Genomic DNA, 17,194 nt, shown 5'->3' on the forward strand with positions numbered 1-17,194 from the left:
TTTTGTTGGCCAATTGCCAATGTTGTCAGAGTAAAATTGGCGGAGATGAGGGAACATGTTTATATTGCTGGTGTTTTTTGCTTTCTGCTCATAAAGCGAGTCACAGGTCTGTTCACCTCAGCTGCCCATATTGTCCTGAGCTGCCCCGCACTCACTCTCATCCATGTGTTCTCAGGTTGAATTCATTGTGCCCTTCTTGTAAAGTGCGAATGTGTCTGAGTGCATGTTGTTAAGGGCGGATTGTGAGGTGCCGTGATCGGCCCTCCTGTCGTCACACATGCCTCCATGCTAGGTGTCTTAGGGGTTTTTCCTCCCCCCCTTTTTACCAGTTGCGATGCACTGGCACCGTGCAGCCAAGGGGTCCTGGTGCTGCCTTGAAGGCACCCTCCATAAGTGCTTGTGTTGCTTGCGTTCATCTTCCCAGTTCCTCAGTGCCTGATGGGCAGGGAGCAGATCTATATGGCGGTTGATTGTAACTTGTCCAAAAACCAAGCATCCTTGAACAGTTGGCCACCCTTGGTGCTGTCCTGGGCAATGGCCTCAGCCCCCATCAAGTCAAAATATGGTTATGACTGGCCATGTGCGCCTACACCTGTTGTTCTTGCCGTCTGATGGCAAGCTCACACTCAAGCATCCTAGTTCTCATCCATTTTGCTGTCTCCCCTACATAGTTACAATGACAATCCTCACATCTCACCCTGTATATCACTGAGGATCTTTGCTCATTGGGGAGTGGGTCCTTTGGACGCATTACCCTGGCACACAGGGCTTGGTCAGGTTTATGGGCAATACTGAAGTTATAGAGAGATAATATCCACGCCGTGGCTTCAGATACGCCATTGATATACGGCAGTGTCTTTAGTCCTCACTGAAGCAGCAATTGCAGCAGATCACCTCTCAAGGGGAAGTAAAATCACCAAAACTGACTCAAATGAAACCGCTTTCTAAACAGAGGATTCTTTGTCTAATTGTTTCAAGCAAGCTACTATATCTGTAGGTATCACCTATTTATCCAGATATAGGTATTTCTTCCTTTAAAAAAAAACTGGCTTAGGTGAATCTTTGTTAGGCAACCAAGTCTAAGAGGATTCAAAATGATGAATTTATACATTGTGTGGCACAGTCCTGAACTAAATATATGGCAAGACTCATAGATATTGTATGTTGATCATAAACTTGCAATCCAGGAATCATAAGCTAAACATATAGTAGATCAGAGTTTCCCAACCTTTCTGGGTTTGTGGACCAGGTCTGTTCACCTGTTCAGTATGGGGTGGAGGGGAGAGGGGATAGTTTAGTGCAAGTGGTGAGCGTAGCTCCATTTGCAAGGAATGGCAGCCTTGTACTCCTGCTGCTCACTCAAATGGAGCACATGGACACACACTTGCCTACTGCTCACACAGGGGGGATGCACATACACGAGCCACTTCAGATGGTCCAGTTTTGAACAGCTTACGGCCTGATAGTGCCCCATGGCCTGGGGGTTGGGGATCCCTGTAGTAGATGTTATGGATGCACTTACATGACCACAATAATGTCTATGTATTATGTCTGTTTCCTCCAGGCCTTTAGAAGAAGCACAAACCATGACAAGCACTTAGCGGTGGCCTATTTTCAGCGAGGAATTGTGGCTTACCAAATGGAAAAGTGAGCTAGAACATTATAATATCTTCCAGAAATAATGGGTTACTACACTGATTTGTTACAGTAACCAGTTCTGCCATTTCCTGCTTGGCCAACCTTTGTGTGACTTGGGCATACAAATTCATTTTTAGTTCATTTTAGTTTTCATTTTTAAAAATGAAAAGAGGTTTTAAAATTATGTACCAGTAAAAAGAAAAGTAGACAATGGAATTTCCCCTTCTGTCCCTAATTATAATAACAGCAGTGGTAATCACATGGCTCTTAGTCATATGCCATTAGTGAAAAAATTACACATGAAAAGTTCAAGATTTAACAATTGGAGGACCTAGAAATTCACAAGGGAAGGATGCAAGAGATAGTAACAAAGATACAAAGAAGAAGAAATGCATTTGTTTATTAATTTAGTTACAATAAATCCAATCAGCAGATACATTGATAGATATTAATTAGACATGAGTTTCTCAACCTGGGCAGCTTGAGATGTGTGGACTTCAACTGCACGCTGGTTGGAGAATTCTGGAAGTTGAAATCTGGCTTAGACACATCCAACTTACCTTCATATTTGTGGGAAGTAAAAATGTGTTGTTTTTAAAAATAAGATCATTTAAAAATCCTGCTGGTTCTAACCCAGGCCCATCTTCATCCAATATTTGTTTTCTCACAGATGCCCAGGAGGATAAAGATCCTTATTTCCATGAGGTCTAGCTGTAACCCCTTCCTGCAAATAGTTCTAGTAATGTTGCTGCTTTCTGTGGGTGGCTTGAGCAGGATCAGCTGAATATATTTTGTTTCCTGAGAGAAAATACAAAGTCAGCAATTTCCTCCCAAACCAGCCACACAGACAGATGAATCTCTGGTCACCCTTGATGACCAGCTTCCACCTTTTGTGAGTGAAAGCAGCAGGCAAGCTCAAGGGCTACAGGATAGATCCCTGAAAGATGCTATTTTTCCTCTGGCAGGGGAAAAAAATTGGGTAAGGCCTTGGTTTGTCCTTAAAGATGCCTGTTACAACCCCCAAAACAGAGATACTCAAATAGAATCTGTTCTCTAATCAGTTCATTACAAGTCTATGACCATATTTACCAGCCATGAATTTGTATTGTTTTACAGTGGTGTAATTGTGTGTGTGTGTGTGTGTGTGTATGTGGCCAGCATGACTAGATGCCAAAAGCGCACGGAACGCTGTTACCTTCCCACCGTAGTGGTCCCTATTTTTCTACTTGCATTTTTACGTGCTTTTGAACTGCTAGGTTGGCAGAAGCTGGGATGAGTAACAGGCACTCGGGATTCGACCTGCCAAACTGCCGACCATCTGATCCACAAGCTCAGCATCCTAACCCACTGACCCACTGCGTCCCTATATATATATATTAATCCCATTTATATCCCGCCCTTCTCCGAAGACTCAGGGCGGCTTACAATCTAAGCACAAATCAATGTGCTTAGCAATAGCCTTCATTCTATGTATATACCTGCTTATAAGGGCTTTCGGGGGGGCCCAAGCGGCATTTTTGCAAAGTCAGCTTATTGCCCCCAACAATCTGGGTTCTCATTTTACCTACCTCGGAAGGATGGAAGGCTGAGTCAACCTTGAGCCTGGTGGGATGCGAACCTGTACTAATTGCAGGCAGCTGGTGTGTGTGTGTGTTTGTGTGTGTACACACACACACACTTACACCAGTGTAAAACAATATAAATCCATGCCCTGTAAACAGGGTAATATTGAACCCAAATAATAAAGCTTCTTTGATCAAATTTAGTAGCATTTAGTATCCAGCAGCATGCAGATTTAGTTGCTGTTTTTTAAAATAACATTGATAAACCACAAGCCCCCATCCTCTAAAATTATCTTTTTGAAAATACACAGCACTTCTCCTTTTAATCTGAGAAGCTTGCTAATAAAAAGGAATCAATGTTGGGATGCTATTAGGAGAAATCAATGTTCTGTAGAGTCTTGTGAATAAATGGAGGCTCATCTGGGGACTTGTAAGGAGTAAGGAAGATAATCTGGATAGAAATATGCAGGATCCATTGCCCTGCAAAAGAGTCTGAATCATTTTTAAAATCCAGAATGAGATAGCATTTGAAAGTGACTCAGGGATATAACTCCCTAATTCACTTAACTGTAAGTAGAAGTACAGCACAATCAGATGTGTAATGTTATGTTATTATAGCCAATCTCAATAAAAAATAGTTTTTAGTCTTTCTGTGAAATTTATTTCCCAGTTGGACTTTTGGGGCTGATAGGACTGCCAGTCCAGCTCTTGGTCTTTCCCTATCCTTAGATACTTTAGTTTATTATGCCTGTAATTCCCGGCCAACATGTCTACCCAGAGGACATCAGCTTGAGGAAAGCTGGCATTTTCACATTTCCCTTGTTCCACAATCACACATTAACCATTCCTTTTTTTGGCTTTCAGTTATGAATTAGCTATTTCTCACTTAGAAGAGGCCTTGGCTCAACTACGGGGGAATGACCTTATAGATTACAAGATTCTAGGTCTGCAGTTTAAGTTGCTTGCTTGTGAGGTAAGTCTTTATTAGAAATCACAGCCCACTAGCAAGAGGTTGAACACTGACATTTAAATTCAAGGTTACTCTTTCAGAGTAACCCTAAAATGGTATCCATTCGATATATAGTAAAATAGTAAGGAATGAGTGGGGTCTTATCTCAGGACTGCCATTTCACCCCCTCCAGAATTTTACCTCAGGTTTCTTTTTTTCTTGAGCTGGAGTCAAACTTCCAAGGAAAACTGGAAACCACCCACTATCTCCTTCTGTCTAAGCATGTTTTTAGTATCAGAAGGAAGTGGAAGAAGGGCAGAAGCAGCCTGGTAGAGAGGCAACCACTAGTTCACAATTTGCTTTTCAGCATGCCAAGATCATTTTAAAAAAAGCCTAAAAATCAGGGGGCAGAGAACATTTCCAAAGAGGTATAACTGGACTTTCTGCAAACATCCAATATGCTTTAACTGCACATTTCAATCCTTACTGTATTTATGGTTCCTTTTCGTATTTGACGTTCATCATAGAAGACCTCCAAGGTCTCTTCCAGCTCTAATTGATACTTCCAGGGAACTCAAAGTGACATATAAAATTGCCCCATTTGCTCTTACTGTTGCAACTGGTAAGTGCTGATACTTGATGCTTCATTTAAAATTATATTTGTATATCAGTGATTGCATGATCTCTGAGGATGCCATATGCTAGAAAAGTAAAATTTGTTCTTACAACAGTTCTCTGAAGTAGGTAAGCTAAAGCTGAACCCACAATCAGCATTGAGTTTGGCGGGGTTTGGAAGCAGGCCTGTTTGCTGCAGATCTGCACTATCTATTTATTATTTATTTTATTTATTAAACAAATTTATATAGCCTCCCAACTCACACATTGGTGACTCTGGTCAGCTTACAAAATCTATCATCCAGATAAATGATATCAAGTGCCTTTCAGAAAGATGGAGGGAGAAAAATGCCTAGAAAGAGAAGAGCCGTGGGAAAGATCTGAAAGAATCTAACAAGAAGGACTGCACATTGGGGCAGAGATGAATAGAAGAACATTTATTTAAACAAGATTGGAAGAACAATGCAGTTCAGTTTTCCTTCATTTGGTATTGGACTAAAATTCCCAGAATTCAAGGCCTGCCCTGTAATCCAGTGCCTGTGGAAGGCATCAGGTTGGGAAAGGCTTACCTTATCCTGGTACTCAAAATCCACAAGATTTCTAAGTTTAGGCATATTTTTGACATCCATACTCTTTACTTGCAGCTGTTATACAATACTGCTCTTGCCTACGCTAAGCTGGAAGACTGGAAAAAAGCTGAGGAGCATTTGACAAGAGCAATAAAACAGAGGATGGGCTCCAGGCACAACAAGATAGATAAGGCTATGGAATCCATCTTGGTAAGAAAATGTAGAAATGGTGCATGAATTTCACAGCTTGAATACTGTTATGCATGCTGGCTGCTGCCCTCATAGTTGCAAATTTGGTATCAGCCTGAAAGGGGTCTTTATTACAGATGTATGTGACTTACCTGCACGGAGGATTAAAACTCTAATGAAGGATGAGAATTGTCTCTTCAAAACTTGGCACTGAAGAGAAGCAGCTTGGATAGACCATGTAGAAAATGAAACATTCTCTTGCGTTGACTCCAACTCTTTGCTCTGGAGAGCCCAATAAAGAGTCCTATCAAGTGTCAAGCAGCCAAGGGTGGATTGAGGTATTCTCTTTGCAATGCAATCTTTAGTGTGCACTAGGAGACTTCAGTTCCACTTCCTTTGGTTAATAGAACTCAATACTGTCAAGCTTACTGCAAGAGAAAGTGGGATTTAGAACCCTATTTACTTCACAATCTAATTAGGAGTTTTTGTTACTAAGGATAAGAAGTTGTTCTTTTAACTTAAAAGACAAAAATGTCTAGATGGCCAGACATTTAATATAAAACATTAAAAATATATAGACACTTAATGTCCAGGTGATGGATCTTTCTCATGTTCTGAAGACATCATTTTATCTATTTACAATCTCTCTCTATTCTGGGATTCTGTAATTACATTAAACACAGATGTGAGCTATCTGAGAACAAAAAAAGCTCTCTCTTTTTCTTGATCTCTCTCTCTCTCTCTCTCTCTCTCTGTGTGTGTGTGTGTGTGTGTGAGAGAGAGAGAGAGAGAGAGAGAGGGAGGGAGGGAGGGAGGGAGGAGGAGCTGGTGATTGAGTAGCAGCCTGTTATGAGGTTCTAAATTAAGATGGCAGAATTGTTTTTTGTGGGAAATCACATTGTATCAGGAGTAACCTGCCAAGGGTGTGTACTGATGACAGTGGTCTCTGCAGGGGGAATTTTTAAAAAATCAAGAAGGTGGCCATGGCAATGTAATTAAAACTCTGATCTTTTGTACATGTAAGCGACATTGATGCAATACAAAAGCAGGGATTTGATCATGCTGCTGCAATCATTATTTTGACTGTTTATCCTTCCTACTCCCTACCATTAGTGATGGTGGAGGGATCAGAAGTACTGGTTGGCAGATCTGGACAAAAATCTGCTGCCTTGCTGGATTCTCTGGCCTTCTCTCCACTTCTGTCTCTGCCATCTCATCATGAAATTTAGATGGTGCACTGCAGACTCTTTTCACCTAATTTATTATAAAAAGCATGGAATAAATGATGTTTGAAGAAGCTATGTTTTCACTTATTGGGATGGGGAAACAGGCTGATTTTGTTCTTTATTTTTGTTTTTGATATGTGCAGAAGCAAAGATTGTTTGAACCCATAGTGATCCCTGAAGGAAAGTTATTTCGGCCAAACGAAAAGCATGTGGCACAGCTGGAGAAGAAAGATTATTTAGGGAAAGCCACGGTATGAATTTAGCCTGTCACAAATATGGAATTATTCAGATAATTTTGTAATGGTGGGGGCTCTAGAAGGAAGTCTCAAGCTAAAGGAGGTCAGTGAGTCACACCATGAATACCTTTAACATCATGAGCAAATTCTGTTTTTCCCATGGCAGGGCCCCTAGTCTGCATCAAATTGTTGTTCATTTTGAGACTAACTGTCCTTGATATTCTTGGGTGGGTGGGAGAATCTTAAATATACTTTGAAGAGGTGTTTAAAAATTGCATTTCATTTCAATACTTTAATTTTTTAAAAAATAGTTTTTAAATGTCCCACTGTTATGTTTCAGGATCGGTGAGGCATTGACGAGGCAGAACAGTGAAACAGCAACAAGTTTATTTAGTTAACAGAGAAGCAGCACTAACTGCCTTTTAACTACTACCGTATTTATACGGACCACCGCTAGATGGCAGCCAACAGAATTAAAGCATTAATTCCCACTCAAAACACAATCTAACAGTTCTGGAAACAAGCAGTCTGGAGTTTAAACAGACATAGCAGTTAACTATTACTCAACAGTTTACAAGTAATTTACATCAATACGTAACGCCCACATTATACAGGTATTCCTGTAAACCCAATAGAATATCCTGTGCTATGTAGCTATTCTTGTAAGATTGTTTAGGATTTCTCAGCATTAAGAATAGAGTTATTTAAGAAATACAGGTTTATTCTTCATCATTGCTGAAACAGAGAATAGGTCACTCAATTCAGCTTATTTTCAAGGAGCAAAAGAAGAGGCACAGAACAGGTGACTGTGTTCAAATGCAAATAACTATCATTTATCTCACACTAGTGTTTTAGTATTTGGATGCTCAGTTGGGCAGGATGGTGAAATAACAGTGTTAGGAAGTTTTGACTTTTTTGGGTGAGTAAAATTAGATTAAAAACAAGCCTTTCTTCCCATTCTAGGTTGTGGCATCTGTGATAGACAATGATGACTTTTCAGGTTTTGCTCCTCTTCAGCCCCAGGTAAGACAGAATCACTATCTTGCTTAGTCCCATGTTCTCCTGCTTTGATCATGAATCATGATTTAGTTTCCTCCTTGGGCTCCATTTGCAGGCATATTCTCAGAATATGATCTGTCTCCATTTGCTGTTCTGGCCATCACGCTTTCAAAGTCTTATCTGCTATTCCATTCCATCCAACGGCTGAAAATTTAACTTATTTCACAAGATGAAGTAAATTGAAGTGATGTCACATATCAAGATGCCTGCTATTTTAAAGAAGTGAGGTTTAGGGTGGGTCCTCTAGAATCCTGATTATGACGGTATCATTTGGAATAATTAACACTATGAGTTTTTAATTTTAGCCATACAAAATTCCATTTAATTAAACTGAATAATTATTTTCATTTTTAGTAGAACACAAGAAGTTTCAAAACTTGTAAGCATGCAGGGCACAGGGTATTTCATCCTGTGTAGGAGACAAGAGAAATACTCTTAAGTGTTTCTTATCATAAGATGGAAGATTAAAATAAACTATTTGGTAACAAGGACATCCTTACTATCATATTTAATTTCCCAAGAAATTGATTTTTATATGGAAGACTGGGTTTTTTTAAGGGAGCTAGGAGACTAGAAACCTTTTCCTGTAGTTTTCTATTTTAGGAGCTAAATATGGGTTAAGGGGGTGCAGTGGCCTGGGGGTTAGCATGCTGAGCTTGTTGACTGAAAAGTTGGCAGTTTGAGACCCAAGCTCTACATGACAGGGTGAGCTCCTGTTCTTGCTCCAACTCCTGCCAATCTAGCAGTTCAAAAGCATGGCAAATGCAAGTAGATAAATAGGTACCACTTCAATGGGAAGGTAACATATTCCGTGCACTTTGGTGTATAATGATGCCAGCCACATGACCACGAAAGCATTTTTGGACAATTTTGGCTCCCTCAGCTAGGAAACAGAGATGAGCACTGCCCCCAAGAATTAGACATGACTGCCAGGGGAAATCTTACCTTTTTAAATATGGGTTAACTTTTCCCTATACTTGAAAAACAAAAACCGTTACCAATTTGTTTCCTAGATGGGATATGGGAAGGGGAAAAAAATACTACTTCCTCTTCAGTCTAAGTGAACTCAGGATTTCTGTTAGAAAAGATTGAAGGTCTACTATTGATGGATAGGAATAAGCTAATATGTATGCTATGCTTACAGACATCAGATCCACCTCCCAGACCTAAAACACCAGAAGTCCTCAGGTAAGATCAATAAAGTCCAAAGAATACTAACGTCCATCAGTTATTCCCTCAGCCAATCTCTCCCAAGAGGACATAAAGAATAGTTACAATAAATTCAGAATTCGTGTAGATACACAACATTTTATATATCATTAGCTATAACTAATTAATGTAAGATGAAAGTTTGTTATAATAGATAGGAACATCATTTTTTAAATGAAACAAAAAAACCAAAACATTCCAGACACATAAATGTGCAGATATTGTAAAATGCAGAATGATCTACTTGAGGCCTTTTCCTCATAATGCTACCACCTTTGCATCGTAAGTATTATACATTAGTGGAAATATTATGCACTGAATGAAATGGTGTTGATGACCGATTCCTATTTGTATTCTTTTGGTTGATTTTTTTCCCCTGGGAAATTGGAATGTATAGAAAAGGAATCAGTGGATGAACTATTACTGTATACTATTGCTTACTTATGTAGGGCACTGCAAGGAGAACCTCACAGAGTCTTGTATGAATTTATTCCTGAAACTTCAGAAGAGCTTCAAGTCGTTCCTGGAAACATTGTTTTTGTTTTGAAAAAGGAGAACGACAACTGGGCTACTGTTGTGTTTAATGGAAAGGTAATAAAAGTCTTTAAAACTGTAATTTGCAGATAGACTACAGAAAGTGTGTGAAATAATAGAGTCTGTTTGACATGGGTTTTTCAAAACTCACAAGACATTTGGCTTGGGCCAGATTATCCAGCTGTGAAACTAATACTATGGACAAGCAATTTTCGTAATATGATATGGTTTAGACAATGATACCAATGAAAAATATTTTCATAGTGGCCCTTTGTGCTTTGAATAGTAAAATAAAACGTAAAGGGGTCTGTTAGAGAAAAAATTCTGAGAACCACTTCCATAAGAGACAATAGCTGCCTCTTTTACATTAACTGTTGATGTCATTTTGGACCTGAATTCTAAGTGCACTGAACTGATGCACTGAGCTGTAGGTTACCAGTTTTTATTATTTCCTGTAATTACATACATAGCATTATTACATTCATACCTCAACTCAAAGAGCTCAGAATAATGTTGCTAAGGATAAGCCTATTTCATCTCACCACAAAAACAAAATGAAGTTTGGTGAAGATGCCTACAGTAATTAAAATGCTAAATAACTTTCTTATCCTGGTGCCACACAAATTTATTTTTATTTATTTATTTATAAATTTATTTATAAATATTTTATTTATTTGTTTATAAAATATATTTTATAAATACATTGATTTCCAATTTTTATTAGCAGCATTAGTATGGATGTGCTGGTTTTCCTGTTTGGCAATAATTAAGCACCAGAGGTCTGCCTCCAACTGATGCATTAAAAACATCCCAAAAAATTTTGCTGACATGTTATAGTTGTTTGGATTTTTGCACTCCAGATTTGGTAGTCACTAGAATCAGGAAAATTCCAATACATGGAAGCCACTAGCTTGGAAAGGCTGCTTTTTGCCATTAAAGCCAATGGTATTAATTAATTAATCCTTAGTTCATTCCCAGGAAATTGGTAATTTCTATCAGACTTCAATTTGTGCCAGGGGACAGAGATATGGAAAAGCAAATCTCTGTCTGTGTGCTTGTCTCTGTGTCTGTCTGTCTGTGAAGGAAGTGGTAATGTTTCACTCTATTCTCAAGAAGCCATCCTTGGATCCAATGATATTGCAGAACATTGAATAACTTTTGTCAGTCTCTAACTTCATCTTTTTGGGGAAGACTGTTGAGACTGTGGTAGGAATCCAGCTTTGGATGGCCTTGGACAAAGCAGGTTATCTAGACCCTTTTCAGTTGTAGTTCAGGCTGGGTTATAGTACCAAAACAGCATTACTTGTACTTAGATCTTTGAAGGGCTTGGGAAAGGGATGGTGTCCCTTTAAAATGTTAGAATTGAGAGTGGGGCACTGTCTTGTAGTGCTTCTCCTTCTTCTTTGCAATCAGTGTTTGCTGGGGGAAGGAGGAGGTCTGTATGGGGAGCCTCAGGGCCTGAGTTTCTTACCACTATTTAAAAACTATGTGAAATCACTGAGTGATGTCATTTGGCAGCATGGCGCATGGTATCATCAGTATTAGGATGATACTGAGCTATGCAACCCTGCTCCATGCTGAGCAGGTGATTGTGAGGGCCTGAATAGGGAAGACCAAATGTAATTCACCCTAGCAGGGTGGAGTGGTTTGCTACCCCACTTTCCTCACCCTCAGTCTGGTACGTTTGACTGTGATTGGACAGTACTTCTCCAGACAGAATTGTCATACAATTTGAAGGTCTTTTTGGATTTGTTGCTCTTGCTCAAAGAGCAAGTGCTAGCGGTGGCAAAGGAGGTCTTTGCACAAACTTATTGTGTGCCCCAGCTTTACCCATTCCTGAACTGGAGGCTTTGGTCACAGTCACTCACACCTTAAATTATTTCCTGACTGGATTACTACAATGTGCTCTACATGGGGCTGCCATTGAAGATCACTTGGAAACTATAAATGGTCCAGAATGCAATGGCACATTCAGTTCTGGACATCCTGCAATTTCCCATGCTACACTGCTGTTTTATGAGCTGTACTGGCTCCTAGTATCTTTTTGGGTACAATCTGGTTAAAGATATAAATGACAGAAGGCCAGGTTAGTTGCACAACCCCCTCTCCTTGAGGGCATTTGCCCATCATCAGTGTTAGGTATACACCTGTCCGGCCACCTGATTGGCCAACCTGTGCAGCGGGAATCCCTGGACACTGGGTTGGGTGACCAGGGCAAGCACAGGAGATCTGAGCCCGTGGGTTGGCCAGCGCCTGGAGCACCTGGGCAGCTAGGCAGCTGGGCAGGTAAGGCCAGTTTTTGGCCACGTGTACCAGAATAAACAGTTAACCTTAACTGCCTCCGCGTGATCACTTGCCGGACCGGACACAAAGTGGCGACAAGGGTGGGATCGGCAGAACGGCGGTGAGGAAAGCGTGAGAACAGGCAGACGCGAAGCGGGAAATTCAAAGAGCCGTCAGCAGCAACAACTCCGTGAATGAATGAGCGAGAATGGCGCAAGTCGGCTCAATCAGAGAATTCGACCCCAGACACCCAGAAGATTGGGAAGAATACGTAGGCCAAGTCGAGGGATACATGCTGGTGAATAATAGCCAAGCCCACAGGGAACTTACAAGAAGTCCTCGATGAACTGCTCACGTATGAAGCCACCGGACAACGCGACCCCCCCCCACAACAGCAACGGTGCGACCGGATCCATCCACCAAGAGTGCCTTGTGGATGTGGGTTGGAGGACTACCCATGGGAGACAGACATCAACGAAGTCACCCGACGGTTCGGAAAAGCCACAGTGAGAACACCCCGTGCGGACGACACCGACCGAAGCAGAAGACCACCAGCCGCCCAACAAACAAGACCACCAAGGGAAGGCCTGAACAGGCACAGGGATGCAGAACCCAGATGCAGAAGCTGTGGGGGAAACCACCCCCGTGCGGGGTGCCGATTCCGGAACGCAAAGTGCAGGAATTGCGGAAAAACCGGCCACATCCAGAGCATCTGCAGAAGCAAACCGCGGGAAAACCTTCACGACATCGACACCTGGGCCACAGGTAAGGTAACCCCCGGTAACAGTGGCAAAGGGTCCCATAGGCCGCAGGCACGAAACCCTAACCGTGGGTCAATCGAGGCCATCAACCAAGTGCTTAGCCCCAAACTAAAGAGCCTTGGTGGAGCAATGGGCTAATGCCTCCTTAAGTAACACCAGCTTCCTGCAATTAGTGCAGGTTCGCATCCCACCAGGCTCAAGGTTGACTCAGCCTTCCATCCTTCCGAGGTAGGTAAAATGAGGACCCAGATTGTTGGGGGCAATTAAGCTGACTTTGTAATAATGCCGCTTGGGGTGTGTGTGTGAAAGCCCTAATAAGCAGGCATATACATAGAATGAAGGCTACTGCTAAGCTTGTAAGCCGCCCTGAGTCTTCGGAGAAGGACGGGATATAAATGGAATTAAAATAAAATAAAAAATAAATAAAAACTACAAATCGAGGTCCGCCTACAGGGCATCCCCTGCAGAATGGAGGTAGACTCGGGGGTGGCAGTGTCCATAGTCTCGAGGGAAACCCTGGAGTGCATTGAGGCCAGAAGTGGCCGCCGGGTCCCCATTAAACATACACAAATCCAGCTGGCCGACTTCCAAAAGTCACCCATAAAAGTACAAGGAACAGTCACCATAGAAGTCAGTTTTAAGGGGTTCAAGGGGCCTCTCAAACTATTAGTCACCGAAGGCCGGAGAACCAGCCTGATCAGCCTCAATTGGTTCAAGCCTCTCGGCATATGGGTCGGGGGATTCAATACGATTCAACACCGATCCTTACAGTCCGTCTGCGATAAATACGCAGACGTCTTCGATGGCACACTTGGGAGATACAAAGGGCCACCGATCAGTCTAAAACTAGATCCCACAGTACCGCCCATAAGAATAAAAGCCAGGAGAGTGCCCTTCGCACTCAAGCAAAAAATTGAAAACGAACTAGACAAACTAGTAGGCCAGGGAGTGCTGGAACCGGTAGAAGGGAGCCCCTGGGAAACGCCTATCATCACCCCACTAAAACCTAATGGGGACGTGAGGATTTGCGCCGATTACAAGGCCACATTAAACCGAGCATTAAATCAGCATGCTTACCCGGTCCCGACGGTGAAGCAGGTCCTCGCGACCATCCAGGACAGCGCCATTTTCGCTAAACTCGATTTGGCGCAGGCGTACTTGCAACTAACAGTCACCAGGGAAGCAGCAGATGCTCAGACAATAGTTACCCACAAGGGGGCATTCTGAGTCAACAGGCTGCAATTTGGAATAGCAACAGCCCCAGGTATTTTCCAAGAAGTGATGGAGAGGACCTTGAAAGGTATTCCTGGGGTGTGCCCCTATTTTGACGACGTATTGATAGCAGGAAAAAATGAGGGGGCATTAGCTGAAAGGTTGGAAAGGGTATTAGGAAGATTTAGAGCTGCAGGGCTCAAATTAAAAAAAGGGAAGTGCTCCATAGGAGTAGCATCCACTGAATTTTTGGGATACAGGATAGATGCACAGGGCATACACCCAACAGAGGGAAAGATAAGGGCAATCAAGGCAGCTCCAGAACCCAAGAATAAGGCAGAGCTTCAAGCATTCTTGGGTCTAATAAACTTCTACCACGCGTTCATACCACACAAGGCTGCCATAGCAGAACCACTGCACAGACTATTAGACAGTAAAACAACATGGCAGTGGCTGGAACAACACAAAAAAAGTTTTCAAACATTAAAGGACATACTATCCAGTAGGCCCACAGTAACCCACTTCATTGAAGGGAAACCAATCTGTTTAGCATGTGATGCCTCACCATATGGGGTAGGGGCAGTGATCAGCCACTGGGACAGTAACGGGGAACAAAGACCCATAGCATACTATTCCAGAACCCTAACCAAGGCTGAGCGCAACTACGCACAAATTGACAAAGAGGCGTTAGCAATAGTGGCAGGAGTAAAGAAATTCCACGATTACTTATACAGGAGGGAATTCACAATACTTACTGACCACAAACCCCTGCTAGGCCTATTCACCACAGACAGACAGACCCCACAAATAATGTCACCGAGGATGTTGAGATGGTCTATATTCCTGTCAGCCTACACATTCTCCATCCAATACAGACCGGGGAAGGAAATGGGTCATGCAGATGCCCTCAGCAGATTACCCCTCCCAGACACTGACACAGACCCAGCCCCAGCGAGCCAAATCCTAACAATAGAAGAACTCCCAGAATGCCTAGTGACAGCCAAGGACATCGCCAATGCCACCAGCAAGGACCCAGTACTAAGCAGAGTGGCGACCTGGGTCCCAGGGGGGTGGAAACACGGGAACCTGGAACCACAATTACAGGCTTACCTAAGGAGAAGGGACGAGATATCAGCACACCTAGGCTGTCTATTATGGGGAAACAGGGTGATAGTGCCAGAAAAATTAATGGAGAGAGTCATCAGTGAACTACACGAAGGACACCAGGGAATAGTGCGCATGAAAGCCCTGGCCAGAAGTCACCTATGGTGGCCAGGGTTAGACAAGGCCATCGAAGAGAGAGTAGCGGGGTGCTACCTATGCCAGAGGTCCAGGCCAGAACAGGCCCATGCACCAGTCCACAGGTGGGAGGCTACACACAACCCCTGGTCCTGCATACACATTGACTATGCAGGGCCATTTCAGGGTCAAACGTTCTTAATAGTGGTCGACAGCTACTCCCGGTAGTTAGAGGTGGTGCCTGTTAAGAACACAACGTCAGCCAAGACCATACAGGTCCTGAGGGGAATCTTTGCTACCCACGGGTTACCTGACGTGATTGTGTCCGACAATGGGCCTCAATTCACATCTAATGAATTTTAGGACTTCCTCAAGGCCAATTGGATTAGGCACGCGACGTCAGCCCCCTTCCATCCCTCCAGCAATGGATTGGCAGAGAGGAACGTGAGGACCACCAAGGATGCACTACGCCGGATCATTGCTGGTGATTGGCCCCAAAGACTGGCACAGTTCTTGCTGGCACAACACACTACACCGTGCACAGCAACTGGGAAAAGCCCAGAAGAAATTAGGTGGGGCAAGAAACTCACGACCAAACTAGATAGGCTCCATCCTGACAAGGCAACAGTGGAAACGGAACAGGAGTGCACGGCCAGGACATTGAACATTGGGGACCCAGTGTGGGCCAGGAACTACAGCCAAGGGGACAAGTGGATACCGGGAGTGGTGGTGGACAAGCTGGGCCCACTCTCATACATTATTGAAGGGGAAGGGGAACGCCTGGTCAGGAGACACATCGACCAACTCAGGAAAAAGATCACCACACACAATCAGACCCAGCAGCCACCAAGCAACACACACAGAGGAACACTCACACTTCCAGACACCCCACAGCAGGCCAACACCAGGGTTGCAACCAGGTCACCAGAGACAGAGGGACCCAGGGACACCATAACCGAACCCGGGGCACCAAAGCCAAACACAGGCACTGTGCAAGGGGAGCCCACAGGAGCCTCACTGCCAGCAGGGCAAGGACAAGGGAGGGACCAGCCAGGGCCTTCAAGACCAGCACAGGGGAGGGGGCCAGAAACCAACAGCCCACCGGGGAGATACCCTACCAGGACACACAGACCCCCGGCATACCTAAAAGATTACATAAGGCAGTGAGGCTGTTGGAAGGGAATGCCAGGCATAAGCAGACCCAAATTGGGGGGAAAGGGGTATTAGGTATACACCTGTCCGGCCACTTGATTGGCCAATCCGTGCGGTGGGAATCCCTGGACACTGGGTTGGGTGACCAGGGCAAGCGCGGGAGATCTGAGCCTGCGGGTTGGCCAGCGCCTGGCGCGCCTGGGGTACATATATGGGCAGCCGGGCAGGTAAGGCCAGTTTTTGGCCATGTGTACCAGAATAAACAGTTAACCTTAACTGCCTCCGCGTGATCACTTGCCAGACTGGACACAACAGTCAGGTCAGCCAAGGTGGGCATGCTCCAAGGCCCTTCTCATAAATATTGTCATCCAGTGGTTCCTCTGAATCATGCCTTCCCCATAGCTGCTCTGGCCTAATATTTTAGCTTAGATATATTTTAGCTTTCTGGAAGGCCATAAAGATCTATCTCTTCGCTGAAGCCATGGGCCAGGATGGAGATGAGTCGGTGGATGTAAAGTTGATGCTATAGTACCATGGCAAGAAATGTGATCTTTTGTAAAGGAGATACAATTGTTTGTTTTGCTGTTTTATGTGTTTTGTTGTGAGTGACCTAAAATTGAGTGTACCACAAGCAGCCATATAAATTTAATACATAAATAAGTAAATAAATAAACCAATATATTATTTCTATAGAAGCCATTCTGGGAAATTCAACATCTAGCCACACAAATGCTGCACTGGTGCCCCCATAGCAGTGCCAC

The 17,194-nt window shown here is 43.3% G+C and overlaps 1 protein-coding gene across 3 annotated transcripts in view; it reads left to right on the plus strand.

The window, feature by feature from the left end:
* NCF2 (neutrophil cytosolic factor 2) overlaps positions 1-17,194 on the plus strand; it is a 518,710-nt gene that overhangs the window by 3,530 nt on the left and 497,986 nt on the right. For 2 of the 3 annotated variants that reach the window (XR_014492066.1, XM_083359090.1), the window contains exons 2-8: positions 1,565-1,647; positions 4,065-4,173; positions 5,409-5,543; positions 6,892-6,999; positions 7,948-8,007; positions 9,188-9,231; positions 9,702-9,843. Coding sequence is in view for 2 of the 3 variants with exons in the window: in XM_083359090.1 (XP_083215216.1) it covers positions 1,565-1,647; positions 4,065-4,173; positions 5,409-5,543; positions 6,892-6,999; positions 7,948-8,007; positions 9,188-9,231; positions 9,702-9,843 (681 nt within the window). In the remaining variant the exon portion in view is untranslated. The remainder of the gene's footprint in view (positions 1-1,564; positions 1,648-4,064; positions 4,174-5,408; positions 5,544-6,891; positions 7,000-7,947; positions 8,008-9,187; positions 9,232-9,701; positions 9,844-17,194) is intronic. The other variant, XM_083359091.1, reaches the window with a different exon arrangement.

Source organism: Vipera ursinii, assembly GCF_947247035.1.
Source record: "Vipera ursinii genome assembly, chromosome: 3".
In the NCBI taxonomy this organism is placed as follows: domain Eukaryota; kingdom Metazoa; phylum Chordata; class Lepidosauria; order Squamata; family Viperidae; genus Vipera; species Vipera ursinii.